Genomic DNA, 22,533 nt, shown 5'->3' on the forward strand with positions numbered 1-22,533 from the left:
CACTCTATCCTGCACTCCCACTGATCTGTTTTGAGTCCTCTGTGCTGCTCAGGAAAGTTTCCAGTCAGGTATCTGTTGGTTAGAAAAGCATTTTTGTTTGGCCATCCTCCAATGCCATGATACACAGAAGGTGATCCTATGGTGCGTAGCTGCCAGTGACAATTCCTCTCAGATATTTAACAATGATAATCAGTGGTGGCATTAACTATTAAACTTGGCTTTGATGTAAAAATGTCAAGATACATTTATTTTACCTATTGTTTGATGACTCAATAAAATACAACATTCTTTTTCATTATATTGGTGTCCAGGTTCCATCTTCTCAATACTGGAAAACTGGTTACCATTACAAATTAGCAGCCCCTGATACAAGATGACTGTCCTTTTCTCTGACATTCTGGCATGCAAAGCAAGCTTTCAATCCTTATTTCCACAGCATACTAATGCACTCTGTGGCTTGTTTTATGCATTGCTAACTCAAGAATAGTGAATAAAGTACAATTTTTAGGAAGGGCATTTTTTTCATGTGCCTTTTTAAATTATCTATAATCAAAAGTTGCACAATGGTGACAAATCGTTCAACTCTCCTGAACAATCAGAGCAAATAATAGCAATCTCAATACAAATCAAAACAGATTCATATGAAATTTATTATATATGGCAGATTGACATCAAGGATTTGCCCAGCAGAGTGGGTATAATTAATGTCTACTTTAAATATGCATCATAGTACACTTTTGCAACACACCCCTTTAGCTTGGCCTTTCATACTTCTCATAGAACTTGGTTCCATGACAAAGCACTGACTTACTGATGGGAACATTTGAATGAACTGTAACTGCTGCACTCAGAGCGGTAAATGCATGTAGTGCCTAGGCTCTGTTCCGACCTGATAGTAATTCAGACAAGTGATAGCTTCAGGAACTTCATAAATTATGACCCAAGATCAGATTACTGTGGTAAATAAAAGCAAAATACTGAGGATGCTGGAAATCTGAAATAAAAACAGAAAATGCTGGAAATATTCAGCAAGTCTGGCAGCATCTGTGGAGAGAGAAGCAGAGTTAACGTTTCTGGTCTGTGACCTGTCATCAGAACTGGCAAAGGTTAGAAATGTAATAGGTTTTAAGCAAGTGACGTGGGTGTTGGCGGGGGGTGGGGGTGGTGTGTGGTGCAGGGTGGGGTGGTGGTGGCGGTTAGTGGGGAAGAGAACAAAAGGGAAGGTATGTGATAGGGCAGAGGGCAGGAGAGATTAAATGACAAAGCTGTCGTGGGACAAAGGCAAAGGGAGTGCTAATGGTTGTTGTGAAAGACAAAGCATTAGTCCAGAGAGAGTGTTAATGGGAGAATAACGAACAGCTCTATCCAAAAGCACAAGAGGCCCTTAAGTCGCCATTGATTGTCCTCGGCCCAGACTAAATTGGAAGGCGTCAGGAAGGCGACAGGCACTCACCCTACTCCGTCTTCCAACACATATTTAAGGGCACCCCTGCCTCCATTCCTGTTTCGAGGGGGCTTCATAAAATTCAGCAATTTCCTTGTTCTGGGAGACACAATAAATGACAGAAACATAGGAATGGGGGCTGGCCAATCAGTCACTTGAGTTTGCTCTGCCATTCTATTAGTTACTTGATGATCTGTATCTCAGGTCCATTTACCCACCTTTTCACCATATCCCTGATACCCTTACCTAACAGTAGCCTATCGATCTCAGTCTTCAAAATTTTAATTGACCCAGCATCCATAGCCTTTTGTGGGCTATATATTTCATTTTATATTTTATATACCATAACTACTTACCAGGAGGCACATAGTATATACTACTCCACAAACTCCATAAGCTGATCTTTGAGATATATTTGCAGCGTACCCGAAACTCATAAGCAGACAGTTGTTCCAATTCTTGTAGTGTTCCAGACTGTGTAAAATTAGCCTTTAGAAATATAGACGTAATTAGTATTTGCATTCTTGCTACAAAATCTATGCATGCATTATTTATTTTATCAAGTTCTTTCCAACTTCCATTTGATTACTCATTGCCTGAGTTAGAGTCCAACTTGGCAGGGCACTTGCTCCCTAAGGTGTTGGGAGGTCAGAAAGGTGCTCAAGCCCTCCTGCTCATTCATTGTTTTTGTGCACCTTCCAGATCAGGGGGTTGGAAATAGTCAGGTGGGGGTGAGTGGAGTGATTATACTGGCAGGAATGGCCCATACCTGAATCAGGTGTAAGTAACCAATAATATGAGCAATGGCCAACAATGCAAATCTGGGAAAGTAATACAATTCCTGAAATATTGAGGCAGATGGAGAAATACTATTGAGATTTTAGGAACATGCAGGAGTTATGATGAACCTGTATAAAACCCTAGTTTGGCAAGAACTGGAGTATTATGTTCAATTCTAGGCAGCACACTTAAGGAAGGATGTGAATGCATTAGAGAGAGTGCAGAAAAGATTTGCATGAATGCTTCCAGGGATTAGGAACTTCAGTTTCGAGGGTAGATTGGAGAAACTGGGACTGTTCTCCTTGGAGAAGAGAAGATTAAGAAGAGATTTGATAGAAGGGTCCGGACAGAGGAGATAGGGAGAAATTGTTCCCCGTGGTGGAAGGGTCAAGAACCAGAGGACACCGATTTAAGGGTGATTGGCAAAAGAAGCAATGGTGACATGAGGAAAATCTTTTTTACACAGCCTGTGGTTAGTATCCGGAATGTACTGCCTGTGAGTGTGATGAAGGCAGTTTCAATTGTGGCTTTCAAAAGAAAATTGGATAATTATCTGAAGCAAAAAAATTTGCAGGGCTACGGGGAAACGGCTGTAGAGTGGGGCTAGGTGAGTTGCTCTTCCAGAGAGCTGGCATGGACATGATGGGTCAGATGGCCTCCTTCTGTGCTGTAACCATTCTATGATTCCATGTCCTAGAGTGGGTCTTGAACCCATAACTTTCTAACTCAGCAGTTGGTGATAAGTAAGCCTAATATAAGGTCATGGTCCTTGACGTATAGTGTAAGATGTTATTTAGGAGCTCTGTACCACAACCTACTTTTCAAACATTTCTTCTAATATTTATTTGTGTTATCTTCAACTGACTTTTACAACCAAACAAGTCCTGGTGGCCAGTAATGCAGTTCCAGAACAGCAATGCATTGGACAGTGACTGTGCCTATGGGATAAAGCACTCCCTTCATGGTATAAAGTAAAGTCAACTGATTAAATCATTTCTGTGCTCTCGCAATGTTCAGCACTAGGCCACATTATGGAGGAGGATGGACTATGGCATGCAATCAAGAAGAATTAAAACGATGCAGCCACTTAAACATAGAGAAATCACTTTGAGAAGGAGAATCCTTTATTTTTTCAAATGAATAACTTAGTTTCAATTTTTATACACATTTCTCAAATTTCCCATATGCTGCATGGGCGATAGGGTGGAGGGCAGTCAGTGGGGGGTGGGGGAGGAATGTAATATAGCAGCACTAAAGAAACCCAAATATCGTGGCGTCCAAAAGATTCCAGAACGCAAGTGATGCAGTGATGTATATCCTGACACCCTGTTTGGTGACTTGCAGAAAGTGATGGGCAGGACCCAGGAGTAGATGAGGAGAAAACAGCACACAGGAAAGAACTTGTCAAGGTAGAATTACCCAACTGTATCAAGGTTGATAGTGCAAGATTACATGGCACCAAATTGGACCAGCCTATCCCCTATGCACCGCTCACCCATGTCAAACCCTCATACAGCTTTTGCATTGTCTCTCATGGCATACCAAGACTTCAGCGGAACACACATCCAAGTTGCTACTTACAAAAGACTAGTTACACTCACATCCAGCAAGGGCTACACACTGTATAATTTGTAGCACAAATGTAAGCATTTACTGACACCCAGGCCAGCATTAATTTCTTGGGCTGAATTTTATTAGTGTGCCGCAAATCGTGGCGGCGCACTTTGAAGTCGGCAGCCTTCAGGCGCGGATGCACCGTCGTGTAGCCCCCGCGATATTTTGCGTGGGGCCTCATTTAAATTGAGGGGGCGGAATGGTCACCCCTGATGACATAGAAGGGGTGGCCTCTCTGCCCCCGGAAGCGGCGTCTGGTGCCATTGTGCAGGTGCTGCGTCATTTTTAAAGGGCTTCAATCCCTTAGGAACAAAATGAATTTTTAAAGGTACATTTCTGTGCATCATCTTTAAAAAAGTAATGAGAATATGGAGACCCTTTCCCAACATCGCCCCAATGGTTTTTTTTATTGGCCAATGTGTCGATAATTTATTTTATTCCCATCCCGAACTTTCCCCCCGACCTCATCACATTTGCCCTTCAACCGCTTCCCACCATGCCCAGGGCCAATAAAGTGCTTTTCCCGCTCCCCCGCTCCACCCTGATAATGTCACTCCTCCCCCTCCCCACCAGTGTGTTGCCTTGAATCCCCAAACTGCGTTCGGAAGGCATGGGATTTCTGGCCACTGGCTGTAATATCGGTGTGGGACTGCTGCCTGGTCCAGGTAAGTTAATTAACATTTTGTTGAATAAGGTTGAGTAGGCAAATGAAGGCCCTGCCGCTTGGCAGCATGGGGTTCACTGAGGCCTCGCCACCGCCAATAAAATGCGTGGGGCCTTCTCAGAGTCGGAGGTCATGGCGGGCCTCTCCCGCAAGTATTTTACGGGTCCCCCCACCACAACCTCCAACGTCGAGGGGCTGGTAAAATTCAGCCCCTTGTGTTTTGTGAAGGCAGCAGCATGGTGGCATTGGGAAGCTGTCTCTTATTATTCAATGGAAAAGATCTGAACAAAACTGTCAGACACTTGTTTGATCTGCAAACAGCACATCAGCACACATTGCAGTGCTATAGCGCAGTGAAACAAACCAAAAGCATAAGGGTTGAGGGGTGCTGGGTAGTTTTTCAGAAGAAGCAGCAATTTGAAGTCTTTTACAATAAAAAAAACCTGAATTCTCCAGTAATTTGAAGTAAATGAATTGGAATTAAGAGGACATTTGGTAAAATCCCACACAAAAAGGTGACTAGTTAAGCTCAAAGCTGTAGCGATTCAGAATAAATCTCGGAAATGAATAAGAAATTGGCTGTAGGATAGAAAATAATAGGCACTGGTTATAGGAGTGATGATGTCATGGTGAGGTTGTAACATTCTGAGAGGTGTCCCAAGCTCAGTGTTGAGATAACTGCTGTTTCTAATTTCCATCAATGACTTACATTCAGAAATTCACTGCAAATTGGTCAATAACTTAAACAATATAACCCAAGGAGGGGCAGTGGAATCAATGGAGGTGGCCAGAAACTACAGACTTAATCGGACATAATACGCTACTGGACAAAACAATAGGTGTGGACAAACGTGAAGTTCGACACGTTGGAAGGAAAACTAAAAGACACATACAACATGAGGGGACTTGAAATAGCTAAGGATGAAAGAGATCTAGGAATTGTGGTAGGGTCACTGCTCAAAATATCCAGCCAATGCAGAGTACCAGTCAACAAAGTCAACTACATTGCCAAAACAGTCAGCATAACAGGCAAGTCAATGGAAGTTGTGATCAAACTGTACAGTTATCTGGTCAGACTGCACTTTGAGCACTATGTCTCATTCTGGTCACAGGAGACACTCTAGCACTTGAAGCAGTATAAAGAAGTGCCACGAGTACGTTGCCTGTATAAAATTCAGAGTTATGAGGAAAGGCTGGACAAGCCTTTGCTTTTCAGCCTGAAGAGCAAGCATCTGAGAGTATATAAGATAAGGAAAACATAAACTGGTTCAAATTAAATGGCAAGTAGGATAAAGGAACACAGGTTTAAACTGTAATGGGTGGGATTGATATTAGGAAGTTTTTATATACACAAAAAAAATGATCAACACTTGGCACAGATCTCCAGAACAGGTAGAACCCTATAAGAAACATTGTGATGCCACATTGTCGGGAGTGAATGAATTAAGTGGGACCAAACTGCTTAAATATCATTAATTATCTTCTGATGTTGTCATCTAAACTGTTCTTAAGTCAGATGCATATAGGTAGATTTTTAAATGGGGGAGGGGAGAATACCTTAAGTCAAAAGTCTAAACTGATACCTTTTATTATGAGCAAGTTCAGCATATTTCCAACCTTTTAATGTTGTATATTTTTGTAGTTAACAGCCCAAGACATTCAAACAAAGGAAGGAATGAGTAGTCAGTAACAGTTAAAGATAGCTCCTAGAAAATATACGTAAAATAACAATCAGGTCTGTGGATAACCAATGAGAGATCACGGGAGAAAAACAGAAAAGAGTGTAAGTAATTACAGTATTAGCGACGGCACTTACTGTAGCCATTATTACTAAAAACAACTAGATTTTTTGTGGTTTTAAACTCACAGTTTTGCATACATTGCATGTTTATAGAATAAAGGACTGAAGGAAGTATTGTACATGTGTGAAATTTGGTATTCAGTCAGGCACACCTGTTAGCCACTTCCCTTCTTCATCTGCTTTCAACATGATCTTTATAATGGGCCGATAACCTAGACTTGATGTACCATGTTGAGATGGTCCAGACTCCACAGTGGAAATGGAGCAGGAATTGAAATAGTACAATTTGCATCATGCTCCTCAGAATAACTGTGGTAACCATAAGCTAGGTCTCCAAGAAGGCCTGAGATGTAGAAACTCCAATGTTCAAAGTCCGTTCCCCCACCCCCTCATTCGCCCACTTCTGACAATTACTTTTCAAGAGACGGGAGAGACTGCCTTGCAGGGCTCACCCAGAAACCTTGAGACTAAGGCAGGAGCCCAGTGTAACCAGCTCACAGGCTAATTCGTGGCTGTTCTGGTGAAATTCTGCCAAAGTTAGTGAGCCCTTTTCTCCACTTGTAGCCCTGACTGTAGGTTAAAAGTGATAGGGTCATTTGTTAGTTATGCTGTCTGCCTCAGTTGGGGAGATGTTTATCTGATCTGACTGTTGATCACGCAATGTCCTCTTTTCACACGCTCATATTATTTCAAAGTCACTGTTTAAAAAACTGCTGCTGCTATGAGATTATACTTGAGATTATGAGCTGAATTTCACCAACCACTCGACGTTGGGGACCAGCCTCAACCCACGATGTCGAGAAGGCCCCGCTGCATATTATCGCCGGTGGCAGGACCTCGGTGCAGTCACTGTGAGTCCACCCTCTGTAAAGGTTGTTAGCTGTGTGCCATTGATTGCCCTGTCAGTGAAGGAGCAAAGGCACTCGAGTCACCCTGTATGTGGGGAGAGTGCCAAAAACGGTCGGCACGTGAAGCTTATATGTCTGGTGGGCCAATTGATGCAGCTTGTACAATCTTTATGTGGTCATGCAGTGCCACTCTTAGTGGGAGCTAAGATGGGCAATGCCATGCCATGCCACATAGCTGCTGCATGAAAGCACCTGATGTACCACTCAACAGCAATCTCTGCCCTGTTAGGAACGTTTGAAGATGTGAAGGAACCCAGTTTAATTGCAACTTGGAGATGGGGGATGGTTCACCCTATATTAATTGATCCACATCTTGTGAGTATCCATGTGCGCCGCAGGCAAAACCAACAGGCAGTTGCAGCCCACGTAGAGGCCCCCGGTCGGGAGCAGCAGCGCCCAAGGAGAGCGCGCCACTACAGATCGCCGCGCACCTAGAGGTCCCGCATGACATACCTGCAGATGTCAGAGCACCAGTGTCAGAGGCAACTGCGGAAGTCGAGAGAGGCAGTGATACATCTCTGTGCCCTGCTGAACGATGACCTACGGCCCAGGGGCTTTGATGGACATCCTATGCCTGTGGCCCTCAAAGTGACAGCGGCTCTCAATTTTTACGCCTCTGCATCATTTCAGGGGCCCACTGGAGACCTTTGTGGGGTCACACAGTCAGAAGTGCACCGCTGCATCAGCGAGATCACCGATGTCCTGTTCTGGAAGGCTGGTGACTATGACCGCTTCACGACGGACGCTGAAAGCCAGGCCCGTACAGCCAACAGTTTAGGCTCCATTGCGGGATTTCCACAGTTGCAAGGGGTCATAGATTGTCCCCATGTGGCCATCAAGGCTCCCGCCGTACGACCAGCTGAATACATAAACCATAAGGGCTTCCACTCAATCAACGTGCAGCTCCTATGTGATCACCGGAAACAATTCATGCAAATCTGTGTCCGCTTTCTGTGACGCCTTCTTCCTGTGCCAGTCCTAGTTGCCGTTGCTGTTCACTGAAATGGTTCAGATGGAGGGGTGGCTTCTTGGAGACAAGGGCTACCCCTTGCATACATGGTCCCTGACACTAGTGAGACACCCCACCACTGCTGCAGAAGAGAGATACAATGCAAGCCACAGAGCTACAAGAGCCACCATGAGCAGGTGATCGACATGCTGATTCCGCTGCCTGGAGAGATTGGGTGGTGCCCTGCAGTACGAGCCGGAAAGGATAGCTCACATCGTTGCTGTCTGCTGTGCTCTGCACAACTACAAACTCAATAGGGAGGAGGCCTTGCAGGATGAGGAAAGACATGAGCAGGACTCATCCTCGGACGATGGGGACGCTGAGGGCTTACAGCAGGAAAGGTACATGGGAGGTCACTGATGTCCTGTTCTGGAGGGCTGGTGACTATGACCGCTTCACGACAGATACTGAGAGACAGGCCCGGACAGCCAACAGTTTCGGCTCTATGTTATGGGAGGACAGAGAGCATCCAGGCACCGCATGCAGGCGAGCAGTGAGCTAGGGATGCACGGCAGCGCCTCATTGATCAAAGGTTCTCCACACCGAGGGCTCTGCAAGCCACACAGCATCCTTGTTCACCTGTTGTGCAGCAGTCCGCATCTACAGCATCTTTGTATCCACCATTACTGGCAGCAGCAGACTGAGCCATTGTCCATGTTACTGCATCCGTGTAGACGCACATGAGTGATACGGGCATGGCAATGATGTTATTCCATACATTGGCAGTTCTGAAAGGCCAATGATGTAATGGAGGAGACACGATCGGTACATGCTGGCACACTTCATTCACACAGTAAAAACAACACACATGTTAATGAAGAAGATTTTGATTTCAGCCTTTCTACATTGTTGGGTCACCCATGCAGACCCATTAGTGTCACGGTGTTTTTTGGAAATGCTTGCGGATGCTCCTACGCGGTGCCACTTCTGCGCTAGCAGCCTGACTGTAGGAAGTCTGCTAATATAATTGGCCTTTGGCTGTGCATGACTTTGGCGGTTGCACCCTGTGCGCATGAGGCCTAAAGGACCCCGGCTGGCTGGGGGAATGATCGTTCATCCTCTTCCGGCATTGGACCCTTTGACGCCAGATGGCCCCATGGCTACTCACCTCCTCTGCCATCTCCAGTGGGCATGTTGAGAGAGGCAGTGACACATCTCTGTGCCCTGCGGAACGATGATCTGCAGCCCAGGAGCTTTGGGGGACATCCTATGCGAGGGCCGCTTCTTACCATCGCTGAGGAAAAGGACCACTGCCTTGCCCGCACAGCCTGGAGGAGAGTGAGCAGGGAGGCTTCGCTGAACTATGGGGCCACCCTAGAGCACGCCTCTGCCATCCTCGGTTTTTGGTGTGGTCCTTTAAATGCAAAGGTGACTCCACAGTGTAACTGTTCTAACTTCTGGCTGCAAAGTTTTTCTTGCACATGTTTGAAAACCAATGCAGGATTGGTGAGGAAATCTGTGCTGTTGTCATGGTTTTTCATCTATTACACATTGACACATGCTCATGTACACTTTGCTTCTGCAGCAGCTGATAATAATTATTGATGTAATATTTCTAGTTGGCAATGCAGCTAGAATATGAACATAATTTCCTGGTTCTTTACAAAGATTGTTTAATTGCAATTACATGTCTTTTCACATAACAGTTAGCAGAGAAATTAATACAGATTCCAAATGCATATTAGTCTGTGGCTTTTCAGTCAGATGATTAGAAGCCCACAGTATGTAGATATTCTTCAATATGGTTTTATTTCTGTTGTGTATTTGCCTTTTATGGTATATTTAACTCTCACGTCCTGGTATGTGCAAAATTAAGATTATTCACCCAGGTGTGGCACACCTGTAAGAAGGAATGTTACATTTAAGTGGAAAAAGAGGCTGTAGCAGCAAAGCAAAAAGTGCTGGGGAAACTCAGCAGGTCTGGCAGCATCTGTGGAGAGAGTAGCAGAGGTAACTTTCAGGTGTGTAAACTTGGTCACAGACCTGAAAGTTAACTTTGCTTCTCTCTCCACAGATGCTGCCTGACCTGCTGAGTTTTCCAGCACTTTCTGCTTTGCTGCCAGATTGACAGCAACCCCACTCTTCAACAGTGAGGTAAGTATTTCTTTGGCAGTTGTCAGGAAGCAGATGCTGGGGCTCTTTAAATAGGGCCCCAGCACCTGCTACACAGCTGACAAAAGGTCCCTCCCTTCGCCGGATGTCCTGCCTCTCCCCATGTAAGATTGGGGGGAAGGGGGCGGCACGTTGCAGTGATGGTTATGAGCCCCCATGTGAAATATTGCGGGAGCTCAGCGGCAGCCACTCAGTGTGGACAAGCCGCCAACTTCAAAGTGCATCACCGCAATGTGCAGCGCAGTAATAAAACACAGCCCTATATTTTATGAAAATTTGGGTTATTCCCCTCTTACATGAAAATAATGTAGTCATGAGAAAAAAAATCAGATATTTTTTCTTGCTGTTAAACTAAGAATTTTGGCAATTTTATTTATTTAGAGATACAGCACTGAAACAGGCCCTTTGGCCCACCGAGTCTGTGCTGACCAACAACCACCCATTTATACTAATCCTACATTAACCCCATATTCTCTACCACATCCCCACGTGGGCTTCTAAAAATTCTAAATACATACACACACTAACAAATTCACTCACAGTCAGACTAGGAATATCTCCACTGTCATCCACATTATAAGAATCACTGATTTAAGTGTTTGAATAAGTGTATTGGGTAGAGCTTCAGCTTTGGATGCAATCAGTCATCAGGTTGCAAATTGGGCTTAAAAAAGCACCGGTTTTCCAAAGTTTTTTCCCTCAAGTTTCTACTCAAATTAATTTTCATATTTGCAAACTCAAAATCTGCCATGAACCAGCACAATTCGGCAGTGTTTTCCAACATTTTTTTTAAATGGCTTGCTTTAAAAAATGTTTTTTATTTATTTAGAGATACAGCACTGAAACAGGCCCTTCGGCCCACTGAGTCTGTGCTGACCATCAACCACCCATTTATACGAATCCTACATTAATCCCATATTTCTACCACATCCCCACACAACCTACCTATACTAGGGGCAATTTACAATGGCCAATTTACCTATCAACCTGCAAGTCTTTGGCTGTGGGAGGAGACCGGAGCACCCAGCGAAAACCCACGCGGTCACAGGGAGAACTTGCAAACTCCGCACAGGCAGTACCCAGAATTAAACCCAGGTTGCTGGAGCTGTGAGGCTGTGGTGCTAACCACTGCACCACTGTGCTGCCTGCTGCCCCTTTGTTCTTCGATATATTTAACTTGCTGCAGTTAGATTAATACAAAAGAAAATAGGGTTATCACAAAAATAAGCATTTTACTCAGAGGATAGAATCTTCTCGGCCCTGCAGTGACGGGCTTGGAGGTGGAGTGGGGGGGGGGGAGGTGGGGGCAAGAAAATAGGGGTGAGTCCCCGATGCATTCCTGCCACCGGGAAACTTTTCCAGGTGTGGCTTGGAGAGTTAAAATATTTAATGCCCTAATTAGGGGCGATCTTGTGAGGTCACCGGCTTTATGCCACCGCCTGAGTGGCCACTTGCCTCCAGCCCAATGGAGGCAGCCTCCCTGTGGCAGGCTGGATGTTTATCAGAGGTTCCATGGCCCAAAGTGGGGGTCACAGGCAGGAAAGGCCGTACCCGCAGTCCAAGCGATTCACCCGGAGAGGTCTCTCCTCACCTCCGAGGGGCCTAATGGCTATGGCTCTCAGAATGTTTCCGGGGGGCCTCCATGTTGACCTGCCTCATCAGTGCCCACTTCTCCCTCGGATTGTCCTGGGAGCATCAGGAGCCCGCGTGCCATCCTTAATAGGACGGCAACCACAGAGGCAGCCAATTAGGAGGCCACCTCCGGGAAGATTGCTGAGCCGGTGTGGCTCCCGGCAAGTGTGGGCTCAGGACCCCCAATTGATCACAATGTCAGGGTTCCGAAACTCGCGTTAAAGTCCAGCCCAGAGTGTCCAGTCCACTAACTGAGCAACCTCATTTTAAGTAACTAAAATGACTTTAAAAAACAATGCAAGTTATACTGGTGTATGGTAAACCATTTCTTAGTAACAAAAAAATTCTAAAGCTTTAAAATGTGCCTAATAGTATCCTTATGGCTAAAATATCAGCTTAATTTTTAGAGCCTCCTCAAAGGCCTAAATTTGAGTGCAATTGGCAGATATTCCCAATCATCCTGGGGGCATGACCAGCTTTGTGGGTGGAGTCAGCTTCTGGCACAATGTTCTTTAAACGAATGCAAAAGATCGCAGAAACTCAATTTGCACTGAACGTAATTTGCACTTAAAATTCTGCAATCTTTTGCACTGGCTCGAACAATTTCTAGTGAATTATGCCTTAAAATGCACAACCGAGTGGAAACTCCAGGCCATTATGTTAAGGGATTTTTTAACCATTTGTATGAAAAATTATATTAAAATGTTTTATGAATATGTGTTGAGTATAAAGAGTGTAAATGTAGAGTGTATATATAGGGGATGTATATGTAATAATTGTTATAAATACTTTGATATTTTTATATGTATTTTGTAATTATATGTATTAGGTAAAATAAAAGAGTTAAACTATTGTGTATTTATGTTAAATATCAGTTTGACCTTTGTGGGGAGGGCTGTGCTCATATTGTTAAGTATCTGACAGTGGGTACGTCGTGAGGTAGGAAGTACAGCCCAATTTTGTGTCCATTAATTTCAATGAGAAAAACTGAGCCAACCACAAATTGTGCTTTGCACAGAATATTCCTCTTATGTACTCTCATTGCACGAAGCTCGTCACTAGGAACACCACAATGTTAAATCTGACCCACTGTACTGAAACAGGCGGTTTGCTTTCAAAGGAATAGGGTTGTGTTGGAATAACAAAAGCAAGGAGGTCGTTTAAACTTGTACAAAACTTTGGAATATTGGACAACTTTAAGGGCATGTGGCAAGGACACCTGTGGGATAGAATTCCAGAGGTAGGAAGATCGTAAGTCAGATAAGAAGAAACAGCAAATCAATGGTAATTATAAGAAAAAGGTTTAAAAATTCTTCAAATCAGGCAATCTTTTTCATAGTAGCCAGGTGTGATAGCCAAGTGAAAAAGTCAAGTGAAAAGGAACATCCAACCCTGGTGGAAGTCTAACCTATTTTCAAAGGTAAGAGTTCATTTGCTATGCAAGGCAGTTTCCTGACAGGAGTCCCACCACCAAAAGGGAGACCACTAGGCCTGGGGAGAACTAGGGTGATGCTAGTGAAGAAATGAAGAAAAGTACAAGAAATGGAAAAGGTCTTTAAAGGGGCAGAACAACCCCAAAGAAAGCAGGAGCTGCAATTGTAGGCTACAGGTGTAAGTACATTGGGGCAAGACTGAAGGAGAGGAAGCCTCTTCTCCCTCCTTTTATGCATATGGAGTCCATTACTACAACCCCCCCCCCCCCCCCACCATTCCCTGATCCTGGGCCTACCATCAGCTTCCAACAGGATCCCAGGAAGTTGCTGTAACAGTGGTGAACAGGAGGAAAATCGGGCAGAAGGGCAGGCCCCAACTCCTTACCAGTATTTACTGGTGGTACACGGGAAAGGGGTGCTTTTATATATAAATGTATGTGTTTGTGTGTTCATGGGATGTGGGCGTCGCTGCCTATGCCCATCCCTAATCGCCCTTGAGAAGGTGGTGGTGAGCTGCCTTCTTGAACCGCTACAGTCCTTGGGGTGTAGGTACACCAACAGTGCTGTTAGGAGGGAGTTCCAGGATTTCGTCCCAACTACAGTGAAGGAACGGCAAAATAGTTCCAACTCAGAATCGTATTTGGCTTGGAGGGGAACTTGCAGGTGGTGGTGTTCCCATGCATCTGCTGCCCTTGTCCTTTTAAGTGGTGGAGGTTGCGGTTTGGAAGGTGCTGTCGAAGGAGCCTTGGTGAGTTGCTGCAGTGCATCTTGTAGATGGTACACACTGCTGCCACTGTGCGTTGTTGGTGAAGGGGGTGAATGTTGAAGGTTGTGGATGGGGTGCCAATCAAGTGTGCTTCTTTGTCATGAATTGTGCCAAGGTTCTTTAGTGTTGTTGGAGCTGCACCCATTCAGGCAAATGCAGGGTATTCCATCACACTCCTGTCTTATGCCTTGTAGATGGTGGACAGGCATTGGCGAGTCAGGAGGTGAGTTACTCGCCTCAGATTTCCCAGCCTCTGACCTGCACTTGTAGCCACAGTATTTATATGGCTGGTCCAGTTCAGTTTCTGGTCAATGATAACCCCCAGGATGTTGATAGTGTGGAATTTAGTGATCGTAATGCCATTGAACATCAAGGGGCAATGGTTAGATTCTCTCTTGTTTGGTGTAGCATGAATGTTACTTTCCACTTATCAGCCCAAGCCTGGATGTTGTCCAGCATATGACAATCTGCTATACCATGCAATGAATTAGTACATAATGCTGCTGCAGTTTAAATCACATGATGCAGTACCATGGCACCTCTGCTCTAGTGCTGCATCACATGGCAGTTCAAATCACGTGTTACAGTTTTAGTGGAGTTGCAATACAATACTCATCTACCACTGTAATTCTACTTGTGTGGTATGATACTACAGCCATTCAGATCACAGGCTCTGCTATTCGTTGCTGCCTGTCAAAGCATCTGATAAAAACAAATATTTAAAAAATTACTGAAGCAGAATAATGCAAGGCTTCTCCTGTACGCTGCCTGCATATATCAGAATTACATGTACATTTAAGGTTATAACACTTCTGAAGGGCTGAGAAGAGGTTACTAAAAATGTTCAAGTTTTTACTTCTGTGGTTTATGGTGTCATCTCAACCCCAAATTGTGTCGCTGCCATTGTGTCCTATATATGTTCACAGTTAATCGTGTGATATACTTAAAATAATGCAATGTCTAGGTTTTAAAAATAGGCTTCCCTCTCAGAAAGATGAATCCATTGCCCACTCTTAGCTGAGAAGGAAAATCTGAATCATTTAATTCATCCCTATATTCTTTTATCTTCAATACACATTTTACACATCTACCTGGCATAATCATTATTGATTTCATATAAGAATGCAACAATTATAATGGCATTTCTACTGTTTTAATCTTGGACTGTTGGGGGTGGCGGCACAATTTTCAATTGGTGGGAACATTCCTTCCAGGCTTAATGGTGTGAGCAGAGCTGAGAAAATGCTGTCTTTGCAATCATATCCAATCACTGCTCCAAAAAACCCTTCATGGAATTAACTATCTGGGCTCCAATACTGGTGTACAGAGCTCAGTTATGAATGTGTGATGTATGCAAATTGTATTGCTCTATATGCATGAATTTTTCAATATTCTGTTGATTCCCCATCTCCCTGAGTCTGTATCTCACTGGTGGCAATTAAATGAGGCACCCCAAAGTTGAATATTGCTTGGGTCACAGGCCAGTACAGACCCGTAGAAAAAAAACATCGCTCTGCCAACTTTGTGCCTGTTTTGGGTGCATGCCGATTTTCTCGGCGTAGATTTTAACAAAAATAAACAGAAACTGTTAGAAGTAAATTACCTACATGCTGAGTCACAGTACTTCAAAAGTAGTTCATCTTAATGTTTCAACTTGATAAAGTGCAGCATAATGCAATATATCCTGGTATTAATAATGATAAATACAAAGACCAATATCATCTAAGTGAGAGTGGAGGTAATTTTCACTTTCAGTGCAGGTGGTAAACTGGTGGTCAGGATCGGCTGCCCATTACATGCCCTGCCTGATTTGCAGCTTTTTGACTTCAATGGAAAATCAGGTGGGTCGTATAATGGCCACAACCACCATTTACCATCCTTGACAAAAGTGAAAATTGCTGCTGATTGTTATGAAAGTGCTTCTTTTTTTTTCTATTTTTTGAGGATTCGTGTGTTAGAATTAAGGACGTTGGTTTATTTGGGAAAACTGAAAAGACTCCATGGATGTTTTTTACAAGGGTCACTGAGAGGTCTTGTTTGAAAACAAACTTTTACTGGATATCATATATCTTAAGCTCAATAAACAACAGAAACCTTGATGACTTGGGAAAGATGTTTACAGAGCTGTGACATGTCAAGGTTTATAGTGGTCAGGAGGTTCTGACTTGCTGTTTGGGGTTTCGCTTCTGAGATATTGTTTTGGCTCAATTCAGGAGTGGACTGTGTTTGAAAGCAGTTGGAGATAAATCTGCCAAGAGAAAAACACCCGGCTCATCTCTTTCCTTCTGTCTCTGCGGAACTCTGCAAAGATCCAGTGTGCGAGTTAAAACCCCTGATGCTGCATTTCTCTTGAGGAGCTGGAAAAACCTGCCAGATTAATTCTCAACGCTGCCTGAAAAGAACTGCCCCAGAAACAATCCCAGTGCCCGGCTACATGTTCTCGGATGCCAGACCGTATGCCATTTTAGGACACAACATATCTCATCTTGTCATTCAAGAATTAACAAGTATTTGACCAAAGTATTCTTTTTTGTCAGTTTTTGTGAAAGAGCTCTGCAGAAAAAATGTCTTTATTTTCTTTCTCTTTAACCAATGTGTGTGTGAGTGTGTGTGGGGTAGTTAAAAAGGGAATTTTCATATTTCAATCCGTGTGTTAATGCTTTGCTTCGTTACTGGATAAGTCTTGTTTTATAATAAACTGATAGTTTTGTTGTTTATTAAAGAAACCTGGTTGGTGTATTTTATTCTGGGATAAAGAGTAGAGTATATGATTTACTGTATCAGTAACTGGGTAAACATTTAAATATATATGGAAAGTTGGATCTAGAAATAACAGTGCATTCCTCCCACCTCAATCATTACATAATGCGTTAATCTTTCCTTTCACTGTGTGTTTGCTTGACTTCGTCCCGTCTTCACATTAAGGATGCCTCCAGCATATTGTGTGGCACTACCCCTGCGCGAAATGGGATAGATTCCAAACAGATCTAGCAATGTAAAACTGGGCATCCATGAGGCCATGTGGGCCATCAGCAGTAGCAAAGTTGTATTCACCCACAATCTGTACCCCATGGCCCGGCAAATCACTCACATCAAGTTGGGACACCAACCCTGGTTCAGTGAAGGAGGGCATGCCAGGAGCAGCACCAGGCATACCACAAAATGAGGAGTCAGTCTGATGAAGCTATAGCCTAGGACTACTTGCATGCCAAACTGCATAAGCAGCATGCGATAGACAGAGCTAAGCGGTCCCACAACCAATGGATCAGATCTAAGCTCTACAGTCCTGTCACATCCAGCCGTGAATGGTGGTGGACAATTAAACAACTAACTGGAAGAGGTGGCTCCACAATATCCCCATCCTCAATGATAGGGGAGCCCAGCACGTCAACGCAAAAGATAAGGCTGAAGCATTTGCAACAATCTTCAGCCAGAAGTGCCGAGTTCATGATCCATCTCGGCCTCTTCCTGAAGTCCCCAGCATCACAGATGCCAGTCTTCAGCCAATTCGATTCACTCCACATGATATCAAGAAACGACTGCAAAGGCTACGGGCCCTGACAACATTCTGGCAATAGTACTGAAGACCTGTGCTCTAGAACATGCAGCACCCCGAGCCAAGCTGGTCCCTGTTGTGTACACAAAAAGCGGGACAAGTCCAATCCAGCCAATTATCGCCCCATCAGTCTACTCTCGATCATCAGTAAGGTAATGGAAGGTGTCGTCAACAGTGCTATCATGCGGCACTTGCTTAGCAATAAATTGCTCACTGACGCAGTTTGGGTTCCACCAGGGCCACTCAGCTCCTGACCTCATTACAGCCAAAGAGCTAAACTCAAGAGGTGAGGTGAGAGTGACTGACCTTGACACAAGGCAGCATTTGACCAAATATGACATCAACGCACCCTAGCAAAACAGAGGTCAATGGGAATCAGGGGGAAAACTCTCCGCTGACTGGAGTCATACCTAACGCAAAGGAAGATGGTCGTGGTGTTGCAGGTAAATCATCTCGGCTCCAAGACATCACTGCAGGAGTACCTCAGGGTAGTGTGCAACGATCTTCAGCTGCTTCATCAATGACTTTCCTTCAATCAAAAGGTCAGAAGTGGGGATGTTCGCTGATGATTGCACAATGTTCAGCACCATTCGTGACACCTCAGATACTGAAGCAGTCCGTGTAGAAATGCTGCAAAGCCTGGACAATATCCAGGCTTGGGCTGATAAGTGGCAAGTAACGGTCATGCCACACAAGTGCCAGGCAATGACCATCTCCAACAAGAGAGAATCTAACCATCTACCCTTGAAATTCAATGGCATAAAACAAGTCTTAACCAGTAATGAAGTAAACCATAAACATACAGATTGAAATATTGAAGTACAAGGCACAAGTCAGGAGTGTGATGGAATACTCTCCATTTGCCTGAATGGATGCAGCTCCAACAACACTCAAGAAGCTCAACACCATCCAAGATAAAGCAGCCCGCTTGATTGGCACTCCATCCACAAACAGTCACTCCTTTCACCACCGACGCACAGTGGCAGAAGTGTGTACCATCTATGAGATGCACTGCAGCAACTCACCGAGGCTCCTTCAACAGCACCTTCCAAAACTGTGACCTCTACTACCTAGAAGGACAAGGACAGCAGATGCATGGGAACACACCACCTGCAAGTTCCCCTCCAAGTCACACACCATCTTGACTTGGAACTATATCGCCGTTCCTTCACTGTCGCTGGGTCAAAATCCTGGAACTCCCTTCCTAACAGCACTGTGGGTGTTCCTACCCCAGATGGACTGCAGTGGTTCAAGAAGGCAGCTCACCACTACCTTCTCAAGGGCAATTAGGGATGGGCAGTAAATGCTGTCCTAGCCCACATCCCATGAACGAATAAAACAATTATTGGTGAAAGGATTGTGGTTTTAAATCGCATACTTGGCAGATTGAGCTCATAATCTAAATTGAGCAAATATGCTGTCAGTGCACTTGCTTCAAATTATGTGCTAAACTAAGATGCCACCTGCCTGTTCAACTGAACAGGTGCCTGTTAAAACTCACAAAGCACTCATCACAAAAGATCAGGGAGTTCTCCTCGTGTCCCAGTCAACATTACTCCTTTGGCAGATTAAGCAAAAACAGACTGATGAGACTTTCACCTCATCAGTGTTTGCAGAATCATGCAGATTTCCTGCAATGCATTTATATGGAAAATGCTTTGAGATAATTCCAAAACACATAAGGTGCAATATGAACACAAGTCTTAATCCACATGCTGTGTCTTTCCAACATTTTTATGTTTCATTGTAGCTTTCTAGTAGTTCTGGTTTCCTTATTTTTTTTTTGCTAGACATATAATTTGTGCGTAATTATTTAATACATAATTCCAAAGGTTTACTTTACTTACCGAAAGCCAGTCTACAGTTCCAGCCTTTCTGTAACGTAACTCATACAGCAGTTTCTTTGAAACATGCCATATTAGATGCAACTGTCCAGACATCCTCCTATATGCGATGTTAGAAGGCGTTTCAGGTCTTTCTGAAACAATCAAAGCAAAGCATGTTTTGGAAATAGAAATGCAATCATGTAACTTTGGTTATGCTTTTTTTTAACCAAATAAGTTTTCCTTAACTGCTAAGACACTGTAGTGTCCTCAATTTTGTGACAAAAAAGCATCAGCTCTGCAGTTGGCTTAATTTTACATTCAGGATTTTCATATGACAAATTCAGCAGAGTTATAGAGAGATACAGCACTGAAACAGGCCCTTTGGCCCTCTTAGTCTGTGCTGACTATCAACCACCCATTTATACTAATCCTACATTAACCCCATATTCCCTACCACATCCCCTCCTACATTAATCCCATATTTCCTACCACCTACCTACACTAGGAGCAATTTACTTATCAACCTGCAAGTCTTTGGCGGTGGGAGGAAACCAGAGCACCTGGTGGAAAGCCACACAGACACAGAGAGAACTTGCAAACTCCACACAGGCAGTACCCAGAATTGAACCCGGGTCACTGGAGCTGTGAGGCTGCACTGCTAACCACTGCACCACTCATCGTGTTGGTGACAATATATCATTAATGATCAATCAGATCCTTGCATATTATAAACAGATACCTAGAGGTAAAACAGCAATGTAGTCATATGTCTTCAGGAATGTGATTACACAGTTTACTGTTGCAATGAAATAAATATTGAATAATATTTGCTGTGCAGTTACAGGAGACATGCTTCTTCATTTGGGGTAAAGTGTGTTGATATTTTCGGGTTGGGTTGGGCATGAGAAAAAATTAGAGGACTTGGGCCCGGGTCAGGTTCGGGTTGGCTGTTGTCGGGTTGGGGCCGGATCAAATTTTAATTTTATACCCGAGCCAGGCTTTAATAACCATGCTGAAGGTCAAAGCTGATGATGGAGATGTTAATCGTAAGATCTGAAAGGGGAAGTGTCAATGTTCAGTCAAATGTGGGAGCTAGCAAAAAGGGGCAAAATAATAGGAGCACCAGCTACGTATAGCAAACTGATTTGCCTCTGAAATTGCCACACGAAGATCTTGACCTTAATCAGATCATTAGTGAGTTGCCCTGTACAGAAGGTGGGGACTTCCCAATAGGAACAGATGAAAATTGAATTATGAATCAATTGTGGCTACTTAAAGAACTGCCTATTGCTGGTTTCCTGAATTGGTACATGAGGCAGAACGTTTCTTAAAATAAACTGTGCCAGAAGGGTATGTGGCACTTGCCAAACAATTATAAACTGGTCTTACATTTACATTCATCTGCACAAATAGGGTAAATTCTCAACCACAAATGCAAGTGCGCAGTCCCCTGAAAAGCCAAATTTATTCCAAGGATTTTAGCTAAGGTCTTTAAAAGTATTACTTAGTAGTTCACTGGAAGAAACCTTCTCAGTCGTAGGCAAAGACCTTGTAAAATGCCACACACTCATCCTGCAGTGAATAGCTGAAAACACAGCTTGCAAAGTATTCTTAACATTACCACAAGCAGCTGTGCTAAAAATATTTCATGACTTTTCAGCAAAAAAAGTCATATGTGAAACTTTTGCTTCTGACTATTTTAAGGAGCTTTGAGAATTGACCTGTATGACTTGTTTCATCCAATTAGTACTTTTCCTGGTACTTGATAAATGTTGATTTAGAAAGACTAACTGATGCTTTAAACTGTGTCCTTTAGAGAAAACAGTTCAGGAAACTGAAACATGAATCAGATTTTTACCAGAAATTAAAGTATATTACCTGACTCTTGAGGTATCAGTGTGATGGACTTTGTTTTATGACACATTCGACTTCTTGGATCCATCGTTTCTACCCAAATTGTTGCATTATCTGAAATGTAAAGCTTTTTTCGTTGAATTGTGTAAAAAGTACTGGCAATGTTGTGGAAAAGTTTACTGGACGAAGGTTTTCTACTCCTGAAAAACAAAACAGGATTGTTGCCAATTTTAATCATTTTACTCATGGAAAATGAGATCTTATATGATCATTAAAAACAATCAGTACTTCTTTTAAAAACACCAGCTATTGATTGGTTATTGGCACATAATGATGTAAGCCTAGAAAATGCTGTGAGTGATAAAAATGGAAGAATGTTTGATGCTTGTATAATGTTCCTCTCTCCATTGTTTTAACAGCAATTAGTCTACTTATAAAGTAAACTGGCTAATTTTTCTATTAAAATATTGTCAGCGAAATGTTATACAATCAAATTGAGTGTTTATCCACCAATAGCTTTGATAACTCTTTTCTAGCCTGCAGCATTCTGTTTCAAAGTTAGCTTCAACATTGCTCAGCATAGGTCAGAAGGTAGACTGAGGAAGAAGTGGAGGTGGGATGGAGAGGGAACAACATGAAACTTAGGTCAGGGAAGAAAGGAGTAGAAGTGAGGATGTGCTATTTTTAGAGTACCAATACATGCAAGAGATGTAGGCAGCGAAATTCTGATTCCAATCATCTGCCACTGTAAGGGCTGAATTTTGTGCAGGAGGCGGGTCTCCTGGCACCGGGCCGAAAGAGTGGTGAGAACCCTGCCTCTGCATTTTTTCGGCCCCCCCAGAGCGATCCTCTGGTCTTTTGGGGTCAAAGTTTTAGGAGGCAGGATCCCCATCCATTTAGAAACTTTATAGGGATAGGGGTTCTGCCTGCAAGAGCTGCCAGCGAATCACAGGGCCGGCAGCTCAGCAGGATCAGCAGCGCCACTGGGAGCGGTGGCCACTGTTGGTACTGCAGAGCCCTCAGCCCCATGTTCAGCAGTGGAACCCCAGAACTGAGGTAGGTGAGGTGGGGTTGCTGGGGCCAGTCTGGAAGGCGCCAGTGAGGAGGAGTGGGGGGGAGGGTCAAAATTGCCCA

General features: G+C 43.8%; 1 protein-coding gene across 1 annotated transcript in view; it reads right to left on the bottom strand.

Annotated features, from left to right (window-relative positions):
* Positions 1-22,533, bottom strand: part of LOC137368655 (interleukin-6 receptor subunit beta) — a 98,118-nt gene that overhangs the window by 39,682 nt on the left and 35,903 nt on the right. The window contains exons 4-6 of the mRNA XM_068028792.1: positions 21,424-21,599; positions 19,567-19,697; positions 1,801-1,933 (exon numbers count right to left, since the gene is read on the bottom strand). Coding sequence (XP_067884893.1) covers positions 1,801-1,933; positions 19,567-19,697; positions 21,424-21,599 — 440 coding nt within the window. The remainder of the gene's footprint in view (positions 1-1,800; positions 1,934-19,566; positions 19,698-21,423; positions 21,600-22,533) is intronic.

The sequence above is a fragment of the Heterodontus francisci genome, chromosome 4, assembly GCF_036365525.1.
Source record: "Heterodontus francisci isolate sHetFra1 chromosome 4, sHetFra1.hap1, whole genome shotgun sequence".
NCBI lineage: Eukaryota > Metazoa > Chordata > Chondrichthyes > Heterodontiformes > Heterodontidae > Heterodontus > Heterodontus francisci.